This window comes from Biomphalaria glabrata, chromosome 8 (assembly GCF_947242115.1).
Source record: "Biomphalaria glabrata chromosome 8, xgBioGlab47.1, whole genome shotgun sequence".
Lineage (NCBI taxonomy): Eukaryota > Metazoa > Mollusca > Gastropoda > Planorbidae > Biomphalaria > Biomphalaria glabrata.
In genome coordinates, this window is record NC_074718.1 from 4,488,707 (window position 1) to 4,501,961 (window position 13,255).

The 13,255-nt window shown below is 36.7% G+C and overlaps 1 protein-coding gene across 3 annotated transcripts in view; it reads left to right on the top strand.

Annotated features, from left to right (window-relative positions):
- Positions 1-13,255, top strand: part of LOC106063634 (uncharacterized) — a 132,703-nt gene that overhangs the window by 58,806 nt on the left and 60,642 nt on the right. For 2 of the 3 annotated variants that reach the window (XM_056037661.1, XM_056037660.1), the window contains exon 3: positions 5,276-5,522. In XM_056037661.1, the coding sequence (XP_055893636.1) occupies positions 5,276-5,522 (247 nt within the window). Of the gene's footprint in view, positions 1-5,275; positions 5,523-6,358; positions 6,430-13,255 lie in introns of those variants that run through there. The other variant, XM_056037663.1, reaches the window with a different exon arrangement.

The following is a 13,255-nucleotide window of genomic DNA, read 5'->3' on the forward strand; positions in this document are numbered from 1 at the left end:
ATATCAACCGAGGGGATAATAACAACTGACCTCACAGATACCTTCAAGGCCCTTAACATTCTTAGAAACATCCTCGTTGCCTGTCAGAGGGCGGTACTTCTGCAGACCTGCCACATCACCAGAAAATTCCTCAGTGGAAACTGTTAAAGGGACTACGATGAATTTTGTTTCCCTTTAAGGAAACTCGACCCTGGCAGCGCCAGAGACTGAATACTCGTTTGTTTCTAACATAATAATAACCTTTATTGTTAATAATATACAAACAATCTACACATCAGTTGTTGTTGTTGTTTCATTGGGGGGGGGGGGGCTGGGAGGCTTGTTTGCCTTGCCAGAAAAGACAACATTTAATTACTTACTTGGTCATCTATTTCAACTCTTATCATTCTATGACATTTTCCCTTAGAGAAATAACTCATGTCAGTATGTTTTACATTCATTTTGTGACATGGTCTACTCAGATAGTAGTCGGGGTGGGGGTTTTAGAAAAATAAAATCAAAGAAGTATAATGTCTGACATCACAAATTAGTCCTTCTTCTTTGGAATGATATTTAAAAAAAAAAAGAGTTCAGACTTGCATCGTCACTAAATAAGACAAAACTAGTTTCTTCTTATTTGGTCAGACACCTTTGGTGACAATTTTTTTTTCAGTTTATTATCCAAAAAATACATTGCAAAAAAACAAAACAAAAAAAAAAACAAAAAAAAAAAAACGAATTTTATGGTATCACAACAACAAATGTAAAAACTTTGTTCAGAAATTGTTCATAGTTCTTGCCTTCATTTGCTTGTCCTTTTTCCTGCCCTAGTCGCATGAAAGTCCGCATACATTTTAAGCCGTACAATCCACAGGGGCTTACACCTCACACGAAATGACTGATCTCCGAAGTTTTGAAGGTCAATGTCTTTATTTACTAGTAAAGTCCAACAGTTCTGGGACACATACACACACAGACGTTTTTAGGGATGGTGTGTTGTCATTCTGACACTGTGGGGGAGGCCTGTGTATACAATATCCTATGGAAGCCCAAAGGTTCCAAGAAGTATGTTTTTGTTGGTGCGATTGAATTCCTGAAACTGTTAGGTACCACAAAGGGAGCTAATCAACACAAAACATTGTTCGTGTACATCACTAAGTCATAAGTCCCACGCCATTGTATACAGGCTGAACTCTATTACTATGACCGCTTTCCCAAATCACTAGTAGAGAAACCTCCACAAGTGGACAGACCGGTACGGTTTCCAGATGTTCACTTGTCGTCAACCCAAGATTGAGGACACACAGCATTGCAGTGAGCTCCTGAGGAACTTAGAGGACTAGATCTAATCTAAGTTAATTATGCATTCCAGTATGTCTGGTCTGGAGATAATTTTTTCCCCACTGAAGTCCCGGGACAATTAATCTCCACCAGCTGACACCGAGAGGTCATGTGAGTTCTGTTAAAATCACCACAGACTGAAAGATAAAATATAGTATCTGTGAGCAATTTTTATTTATTTATTAATTTTTCTTTTTGTTAAATAGTCCCCAGTACAAATAAAGTGTCAGTGTTATATTAAGGCCTTAGCTCGTTTGCCCGGGCCCCTGACATTCAACCAGGCACCTTCGTGCTTACAATAAATAAATGACTCACTGGTAACAATGTAAATATTTAATAACATAAATATAAGTATGATGACAAACTAATGGAGTAATGACATTGAATTTGGAACATTTTAATACTGTGAATTTATTAATTAAATAATAATTCCACACCTTGCTGTCCCACAACGTACACATTAATGTTCGAAAACACAACACAACACACTGCTATCTCTAGTCACCGGCGTAGACTTCCAATCCCAAGCTAACTCCCTGTAAAGACAAAGTAAAGACAAACTAAAAAGGTCTAGTAGACTATCACTATGGCATCGAAACAACTGCGAAACGCAGTCATGCCTTAGATACTCACCCTAAACAGGGGAACACAGAAGAATCTCAACAAACGTTACACCAGCAGAACAAAAACACTCCATCAGCTTACAAGCAAGGCAACAAAAAGAAAGTGCGTTCAAAAATAGTGCACTTAATACACATTGGTGCTAGAATGCCATAATTTACGCACCGACATAAAGCACCACGAGCCACTCCAACTTTGATTATTAATCTCACACCAAAGGAATGTAAAAAAAAACACAACTTTCTTTGCCATGTAACGCCTTAATAATAATAATAATACATTTTTTTTTTCATTTAGAGAAAAGATATGCTTAATTAATATTGAAACCATCAGAGACAGAAAAATGATGCAAGGATTATGAAATTAACAACTAAAGGGTAACTAACCAAGAATAAAATTAAATGCACACCAATACATGCATGACCGCACCCACAAAAACAAACATAAATATATACACACAATTATCTTGTACATAACCAAAAGGGCTACAAAACAAGGAGTCGAAGAGTTCTGAGGGCGCAGTCCAACACATTAAGTAACTACCCAAGAACACATAGAAATACATCCTAATACAAGCCAAACATTTTATGTAGATAATTCCATTAAGTAAAATACATTTGCAATGAGAAAACCACTACAGTAATACTAAAAATATACCTACATGTATCCCACAAACTACTTTTCCATTCACATAGAAACATAAAAACACCCACATACATATATATGCATCTAAGCACAATTACATATTCACCACTATACAAACCCACAACTTTCAAATAACCATTTCATCCTTTACATTCCCTCAAAGGTCCCCAGTTGGAAGTCTACACGTTGTCTAAACATAATCTCAAGGCCATCAGGAAGGAACTTTTTATTCTCCATAACAATTTTCAGTCTAGTATTCCAAACAAGATATCTATACTCTGCCAAGATAATGAGATTAAAATTCCCAATAGCTTTGTTACGTAATTTGGGAACCTTGTTTAAAAGGCTCGCCAGATTTACATCCACATCTGGGTCACAATTAGCATCTAACAGACTTTAACAGTATTTTTCACCTTAGAAAACAACGGACAATCTAGAAACAAATGTTTCTCTTCCACTCCCACTGACATGTTACATAGTTTACATTTACCACAGATTTCAAAAATATTGACCTTCTTGCACTTAATAGATGTCATGCCAAAAATAAGCCTATAGGTTATTTCCATAGCCTTGGGCGCAATGTGCTTATCATGAAGGTTTAAAAAGGAAGCCTTAGACTCTGTTACACCTCTTTCCTTTTGCCCCATTTGATTCTGAGAACCAAGTTCTCTTTTAGTGTGCACTTTAGGGCCGCGTAAATCTACTTGAAGTGGAACCATCACAATTATTGTAACAAAAAAATGGAGGATAGCGCAGAAGTCTATTAAAAGATCAAATACTTAAAACAGGTCTAGCAATAAAAAAATTATAAAGCCCACAACAAATACAAAATTCATAAAACAAAAAATAAGATTAAAGAAAATAATAATTATAACTTAGATCTTGATGCTATTTATATAAAATATAAGACAATGAAGCTTGTTCTCAGTGGCGTAGCTAGGCTGGTGGAGGAAGAGGGAGATAATTTAAAATTCCTCTCGGGCCCACCGCAAATGAGTGTTTTTTTTACAGTAAAAATTAAATATTACGCAAAATACGGGGGCCCCCAAAGAGGTCAAGACCCCTGGGCCACCAAACAATGAAAAATTCCTAGCTGCGCCTCTGCTTGTTCTCTCGGAGCTTGAAGGCGAGTGAATTCCTTGATCATGAACGGGAAAGCCTATCACGCTGTAAGTCTTAAAGGAGGAACAACTCTTAAAGCACAATGCAGCCTTAGCAATGCTTCTCGGGGAGAAACCGGTCAAGGGAAGAGTCTACTGGGCCCAAAGAGAAGCAAAACAGAGCAGTCCATTGCACTGGTCGGAACGGAAGAAAGCCCTATCAAATATGTCACTATCCACACACAGTCCTCGAGGGGCCGCCTTTATGGCGTTCAGATGTGGAAGGAATATAGGGGAGTTTCCCCGGTGTGCTCTGTCTTTGGCCTCGATTAGACCCTAGTGTCTTGGGTAATAGGAATGTAAAATTTACGTCAGACGGAAGTTTGTAGAGACTGCAATCCTTCTTGACATTATAACTTATTCGGTGTGTATTATGGTTTTAATTAGTTTTTTGTTAACGAAGGTTTTGATGAAATATTGCTCATTGCTCAGTCCCACCCCGCCCCATTCACACCACACACATACACCACACACACACACGTATGGAACAAAAAAAAAAACACCACTATTTCACCCACAATTACCAAAACATAAGATATTATTATGGACCCCCAAGGATGAGCGCAGAATATCACGTGACTACTTTTACAAGATGAAACCTGCATATTTTGCCAACTCTGATGCAGACAAAGCTGTTCATAGCATATACATAATAAATATTTACTTTCATAATTAAATATTGACTAACTGTTGCAATAAGAACAATAAATGCTTACAAGATGACTTATGTAGAACATGCTTTGTAAGTAAAATTGTATTCAAATACACAAAAAACAAAAACTTAATAGTATACTTACAAAGACACAAAGATAAAGGCACATTCCTTGTTTCATATGCTAGGACAAACTTGTACAAAGCTCCTTTTTCATTCGTGCTATTAGAGCATGGAATAGGTTGCCTGAGGCAGCCAGGAAACAAATGACTTGGCAGATTTTAAGTCTTTGATCAACATGCTTGACTAGATTGACCTAGGGATACGAGTATGATTTAATCATCTTTTTTTTTTTTTTGAATTAACGTCTGTATTTTATAAGATAAGATAAGATGAACAAGTACTTACAACAAAAAAAGCGCATTTGATGTGGCATTTTACTTCTCAATTAAAATATTTTCTATTTGCAACTTGTCATGTGACTAAAGATTCCAATCCTTGATAAACAGCTGCGGTCGTTGGGTTGGGCATCTGTAATCCCCAGGCGGCGTTCACCATTTTTTCTTGTGTGTAAACCATTTGCAATCCAGGGCCCTTCCTTTATGCTTGCTCGCAATGTGAATCTATCCAGGCCTCTTTAATTCAAAGTCTTGTCCTGGACTCCTCCTGAGAGTCAAAGCTCTTCTGTTCTATGTTACATAAAGCCTGGTTCGACTAACTTTCTCTTCATCTGTCGACAGTAAAGTGTATCCAGTCCTGAACAACCATCAGGACTTTTTAATTGTAAGTCCTTCCCTGGTCCCCAATGATCGTCAAATCCCTTGTTCTATGTTACACAAAGCCTGGTTCGACTAACTGTCTCTTCCTCTGTCGACAGTAAAGTGTATCCAGTCCTGAACAACCACCAGGCCTCGGGGCTCCTTCTCATCGGCTTCGGCGGCTTCTCTGTGCTCCTGGCCTTGCTCTACGTGGCCATCAGGAAACACGTATTCCACGACGCCGACAGCCTGGACACCACCTTCGACGCCGGAGGGAAAGTCTCCACCAGCTTGACCGCCGTCACCGTAGCCAGCCAGTTGCTGTGGCCAGGAGATCTGCTGCAGAGTGCCACCGTGGCCATCAAGGTGGGTGCAATTCTAAATTTTGGTTCCACTGATCTAAAAAAAATAACGATACGCGTGTACAGCACATTATATTTTTTTACAAATTTTATATCAACTCATTCTGTCTCAGTGGCGTGGGGTGGGGGGGGGGTTCAAGTTTGAAAATACTCCCGGGCCCCCATTTGAAGGGTCCTGAAAATGAGTGTCCGAAATTTGTTTTTTTTTTCATTAAATATTACGCCATTATCTCATGTCATGAAGTCAAATTTTAAAATGCAAGGGCCCTTAAAGAGGTCAAGCCCAACCCCCAGGGCTCCCAAATTCCTAGCTACGCCCCTGCTCAGCCTATATATCTGCCTGATAGAAATAGATTGAGCACGTCATTACTTTCTAACCCTTTTTCGAATCAAGTTGAAACTTTTGGCCAAAATTATTCATTAACGTAGACAATACATCAATCAATAAAAAATAAAATAACCATTAACAAACTAATTAATTATTCTTAATTAATTATTTTGTTCGAAATCGAAAAGGGAAATAATAACTTTTACATTATTAAGATATGTAGTTGTAAGTCTGGAGTTCTTCCCCCCTTTTTTTTTCTCATTCTTACTGTGGTACAGAGTATTGGGGATTCTCAATCTAAAAGGTAGCCACTGTAGGCTGATTTTTGTTTAACTCCGTTACCCCGTGTACGTAATAAAAGAATATAATACAATACTGGTGTAACTTAACTGTTATTCTGGTCAGTGTAACCCTATGGGCAATCAACCGACACATGTGACACAGGCCTGTGTACTTAAAAAGGACGGATGCAAACATTCTCCGTGTAGGTCAACGGTGTTTTTTGGTTATCTGGCTATGAACTATGTGTTGTTTTCATAAAAACAAGGTTGGGTCAAGTCTGGCGGACTGAGAGAGGAACAAGGTGTGTATAGCTGTTCTATTCAGACATTGACTTCTGCCCATTTGTAAAGTATTTGATTGTTTTCTCTTCACTATTTATTGCACTCATTAAAGTGTCTCGTTATATCAGAGCCCAAGTTGTCTGGTTCTTGACTTAGACATATTGTTTTGTCAAAGGTTTATAGAGAATCGCAACAATACGATTTAGAAGTTAGAAAGAGAAGACATGATGATGTCAAAACAAATGTGGTGGAGATGTAATGGAACCTAAAGACAATCACAAAATCGGCCCCTGAAGTGGTCTACCTAGAGCAGTGGTTCTCAACCTTTTAGGCTCGGCGACCCCTTTTTACAAACCCCACTCTGCCGCGACCCCCCCCCCTTTTTTTCCGTATGCATACACAGCAATAGAAGAATGGACAAAAACACTTCATTTTTTCGATGGTCTTAGGCGACCCCTGGCAAATCGTAAATCGACCCACAAAGGGGTCGAGATCCACAGGTTGAGAACCCCTCTCAACCTGTGGGTCTCGACCCCTGACCTAGAGTCTTCACCAGGATTCGAACACGGGACTTCTTGTTCCAAGTGTTTTACCACTCAGCCACAGCATCTCCATATATTCATTTAGCGTACTCTTATATTTTTTTTTTTATAATAATTATTAACCTTATCCATGCATTCAAAATTAATAACATGTTACATGTAATAAAGAGAAACAAAAAAAAAAAAGATTTATTCTTCTTACAAAATTAGATTAATTGGAAACTCGAACGAAAAAAATTCTTGACCTATTTTAGTTAGTTAGTGAGCTAGCCAGTAATGACATGAAAGACTGATACAATGTATAAAGAGAAAGATAACTTGTCCCCCCCTCCCGGTCTTTTTTCGCCGCTAAATTTACATGAGGTAGAACAGTCCGGCCCTGCTATTTTGTGACTGGTGAATACTACTTGTTCCCCCCCCCCCTTCTAGTCCGACTTGCTACCTATGAAGGAGACTCGAGGCTCGACACTCGAGCAAATTTGTGTTTACTGAGCGCCTAAAGGCAGCACGGAAAACCTTCTCTCACATACTCCTCCTCCCCCCCCCCCAGCAACTGGTCCACAAATGGATAATAGCTCTCTGAGCATGCAATAAGCATGAAAGCAGCGTTATAAAAAACTATTATTATTATTATTATTATTAGTAGTAGTAGTAGTAGTAGTAGTAGTAGTAGTATATGATTTATTGAAATAAGTAGCTTGTCACTTTTTGATCACGTAACGGATTTCTAAAGGGGCGCAATTCAGGTTTATACATTACTCGTTGGAATTCCATATTTTAGTTAAAAAAATTAAAATTATTACAGTTAAATTGTAAAAATAAAAAAAAACAACAACAACAACAAAACAACAACACATATTTACAACATTGTAACTCTGGCAGAAATGAGAATTAAATTCATTCTTAGTATACATTTTAACATTATTTGTACAAACCAATTCTCATTACTTAAAGATTTATATATGAAAATATAAATATTGTTATATTTCATATACACTATATTCATTCTATCACATGTTGCTACTAACCACCTACGGGAGACTTGAGCTATCATATTTGTTAAAGGGAAACTCCGATAGTTTTGACAATTTTTGATATAATATGTGTTTTGATTTACAGATAATGAATATATAATTTTTATTTATTTTTTTGCAATAATAACTTACTAATTGATGCTTTACTGACGCAATTTTTCTGCGCATCCAAAACAGTCAGACAATCACCGGGTTTCTATGTGACGTCACACTAGCATACTAATTTAATCTATTGACTTATTGTATAACGGGAGACCATACAGCAAAGTTTACTTTCTCGTAAAAGAAATATATCTTTGTCTATGCAGTTAGATCTAGGATCTTGTAAGCAAAGAAAAAAATGCGTATTAAAAGTAGATTTACATGCTTGACTAACCAAGGTAGTATTCATTTTCTTGCCTGACCACTCAACACACAACAAACACTATCGCTTGGTTATTTTGTCATGACCGACTACACGTAGTCTAGACTAGCCTTACACTGACCAGTTTGTTCGAATCAGTCAGACACACGATCTATTTACTTCTTGGGAAAAAGAGAGTCTTAGATGAAAATGTTACTTTTTTTCTCGAGTTGCTTATCCTAATGCTTTTAGATCTACCTATACATGTATTTATAACTGTACCGTAGTTCTGGACCAGGCCGTCACTAAGCCCAAGAGCCTGTAAGAATGAAGCGATAAGATTGGTTAAATCTTGTTTCCTTGTCAGTATTGTTGATGGAAGTGACGTATGCCTAACCTAAAAACAAAATCTCAAAGAACCCCGTTTTTTTTTTTGAGATGTCAAGAATGTACTGCCTAATTTATTAAATATAAATGTTTCAAAGCATTTAAATAAAAAATGGTAAAATGTTTACTATTACAACTTTTTACGCAGAACTCAAATATGTCAATAAATCAAATTTGAAAAACCATCGGAGTTTCCCTTCAAGTTAAATCATTAAACGGACGATACAATTCAAAGAGACAAAGTCTTATCAATGTCTTTTCTCTTCATTTATTTAAGAACACTATGACCATGTTTTGAATCAAACTTCAGAGATATGTAATGAGATAAACTAGTCAGGGGAAGCTATAACAACGAAAGGTAAAATGCAATGTGCACACTAAATGTATCAATGCAATGTGTACACTAAATGTATCAATGCAATGTGCATACTAAATGAAATGCATGTGCTTTAAAACAATAGATGGATTTCTACAGTAATGCTAGACCACAATTCCCTGTCTATCGAGCGACTCTATGTTTAACTACTTCCTGATCTCAACACAAGCCCACATAAAACACAAGCCCACATAAAACACAAGCCCACATAAAACACAAGCCCCACATAAAACACAAGCCCCACATAAAACACAAGCCCACATAAAACACAAGCCCACATAAAACACAAGCCCCACATAAAACACAAGCCCACATAAAACACAAGCCCCACATAAAACACAAGCCCACATAAAACACAAGCCCACATAAAACACAAGCCCCACATAAAACACAAGTCCGTCTAACAATTATCTTACCACATTCTAAACCAATCCGTCTAACAATTATCTTACCACATTTTAAACCAATCCCCCCCCCTCCCCCGAAACAAAAAAGCGCGCCATTTTGTCACAACCAATAAAAAAAATGTCGTCTGCTTGTCAAGCTCTTTTAACCGAAAATAATTTTGATGAATCGCAATTCGTTTCGTTTCCTCTACAAGGCAAAAATTTTTTTTTCCCCCTTGTACTAATGGGTTGGGGGGGGGGGGAGGGAGGCACAGAAATTGTGACGAATATATTAAAAATCTGCAGAGATCAAATTGTTGGAAACAAAATGTTACCTTATAATTACTGGAACATTGGGTCCCACGCGTTTAGTTTGACTTGTTCATTGGAAAGTATTAACCCTTAAAGTGATGAGCTGTTTTACAAAGAGTGCATACAAAATGGAATTACAATTCCGATGTTTAGAGGCTAATCTACCAGACGCGTTTTAAGGGTTAAGTCACTGATTTTCTAAGCTGATTCACACACTAAGGAACGAGGACGTGTATCAACTTTTCCCATCACGTAGAATAAAAGATTTGCTTTTACTTTGTGTGTCTCTCTGAGTATTTTTCTTATCTAATCAATTTGTATTTCGAAGCAGGGCCGGCCTTAAACAATTGAAGCCTCAAGGCAAAGTGAATTGGATGGCCCAAAATGAAATAGGAAAATAACATCTAAGATCGAAAAAACACGCAATGGATTCAAAACCTGTATTTAAATCTAAATCTACAAATATGTTAAATTCATATAGCGTTCAATTAGCATACCATGGACCTCCCAAACATAATAATAAAATACTCTGAAAGACACAAAGCTAAAGGCGCATTCCTCGTCCCATATGCTAGGACAAATTTGTACAAATACTTCTTCTTCCCTAGTGCTATTAGAGCATGGAATGGGTTGCCTGAGCTAGCCATGAAAACCAGTGAGTTGGCAGAATTTAAGTCATTGGTTAATATGCATGACTAAATGCATGACGCGTAGGGCGTGATCATCTTCTTTTTTTGAAGTAACGTCTGTATTATATAAGATAAGATAAGATAAGATAAAAAGATTCGTACAGATATCATAAACTGATTTTTCAGCTCTGTCCAAGCTCAGATAACTCGAATGAGCTTCATGGACCAGTCATGATCCCTAGACTAGAAATACAGTTTTAACATTTCCCCCCAAAAGGGAAGAAACAAAGGTCTTCTAACATTTGTAGTCTAACAAGTAGATAGTGATGGGAACTAAACTAACTTTCAAAAGTTAAACTAAAACTAGTTATCAACTAAAATAAACTAGTTAAACTACTAGTTTATCACGAATTTCAAAATATGGTTAAACTAAACTAAAGAAAATTAATTAAACTATAACAAACAATTTTTTTTTTGGGGGGGGCGGGGTTGACCTAGAAATATTTATCCATAATAAAATCAGTATTAAGGAATATGTTTCTTACATAAACTTTAATGCACAATAAAATTTAAAAAAAAAAGATGTCTAAATAAATATGTGTGCTTGTATTTTTGCCTTCAATTAAAACCTTTAGAAAATTTTCAAGAAACATTTGACCGTATAACTATTTTATAGTGTAAAATACACGCCGGACTAACCCTGCCGATGTGCTATTTTTTTGTCAGACCACTAAAAATACAAACTAACATTATTGCATAACCGTTAAACGCGCAAGGAAAAAAAAAAACAGGGTGATCTTGTCATTATGGACTGCACACTCAGTACACTTTATAGACCTACACGTGTACGTCTATCTAGCCAGGTTGTTGAAATCAGTCGGACACACAGTCTATTTACTTTCTGGGCTGGGAGGGTGTGTAACTATTTTAGTGTAAAGAACATGCTTGACTAGCCATGCCTCGTCTGACCACTCCAAATACTATTGCTTAACGCGTAATGAAAAAAAAAATGCAAGGTAGTCTTGTAGTATCATCAACTACACACGTACAAAGTTATTGATATCACATGACCCGAAAACAGGGATGTGCGTTTCAACCCTGACCACATGTTGAAAAGTTTTACAAATTTTAATTAAACTTTTTAGTTAGTAACTAAAAAAAAATTAATTAAACTACGATTTTAACTAAATTTTATTTTTCTAGGTAAACAATGGTCTTAACTAATTTTTTTTTAGTTAAACTAAAAGTTTCTATCTTTTTAGTTAACTTTTGCCCATCACTACAAGTAGATATAAACATTGGTGAATAAACCTTGAATCATAGTAGAGACAGAGGTAGGCTACTAGACCTAGAGCCATAAAGTTCTGCTGAGTTTGAGATTTGATCCATGTTCTGCAATTTTTTATCCAAAAAAAAATAATTCTCTGAGTCTTGTGGGAGGTTCCCCCCTCCCCCAAATCTAAGGCAGTAGGCGGCTATCTAGTTCTAAGTTAGGATTTAGTGTTTTATGCATTGTAATAGCGGGATATCAGCTCTATAAATGTTTATTTACATGGGATATCACAAACACATAATAACAATGAGCACAGCCTCTTCAGAAGCTCTAGAGTTGGGCGGAACTTTATCTTGTTGCTAAGGTAAACATCCGTCGACGTCCAGTCTAACAGTGCGCACCTTCTGCACTAGCTTGAATGGCGGTGTGCATGGCAGGGTCATGACAGTATCACGCTACTTTACACGCTACTTTACATTTAGTTTCATCTTTCCCCCTGGATTTCATTTTCTTTAATTTTAGTCATCTTATTTAATGTTTCGATGTAATTTTTGTGTTTGTCTGTTCTAACTTTTTTTTGTTTTCTTGAGTTTCGGGGGGGGGGGGTTACCAAAAAGAGGGTGTTTATTCTTATATTGGTCTAGCCAAGGTGAAATAGCTGTTTAGTTTCATGTTCTGACCTGATTTGTACAAATCTCTTTTAAAAATGCTACTGCTTGGTTTGATTTTTAAATAATTTTGTTTTGCCATTTTGGAAATTATTTGATAGACTTGTCATTTATAATCACACTTTTGTGTTCTGAGTATTTCTCCTGAGTAATTAGCTCTCCAGAAGTATGTGTGGTACTAATAGTTTAAATGGTGACAGAAATGACATTTTTAAAAAATACTCTTTCACTCCTAACTGACGATATCAACGTTGATTTGACCCCCATCATGTTCATTTAATTTTTGGTTTCATAAACTTTAATTTGTGTTATATAAAAAGAGCATGCATTCTTCTATAATTATATACTGTTATGACTTTGCCATGCGCACCGCCATCCAAGATAGTGCAGAAAGAAAGTGCGCACTATCTGTGACTAAACAAGTCGGATGTTGACATTAGGAGAGAACGATTTCCGCCCAAGTAGAGAGCCAATATGGAGTTGCTGTACTCAAGGCAGATGCCCTTTGTGTTTGTCATGTCTCCGTGTAAATAAACGTCTTTGTCTCGTTGAGTTGCCTCCCATAAGTTATTACAATACCTTGTATACATTTTTCATATTACATACAAAAAAAGTTATTGAAGTTTAATCCTAACAAAGGTAGTGAAACACAAATGAACAAAATGAATAATTCCACCGGAAAGTGGAAAATAATTACGGAGGTAAAGAGTTAATGACCGAGAGATTTTATTTTCTAATAATATCAGCAGAAGTGTGGATTTGATTGGTCAAGTAAAGTTTACGATGACATTGTAAATGATCTATTTAATGTTATCACTAGCAAATGCAAGCCATTGCAAGCTATATGCCAACAAGCATTAGCCATCGGCTACGCTCATTGATTCGTTATCAGGCTA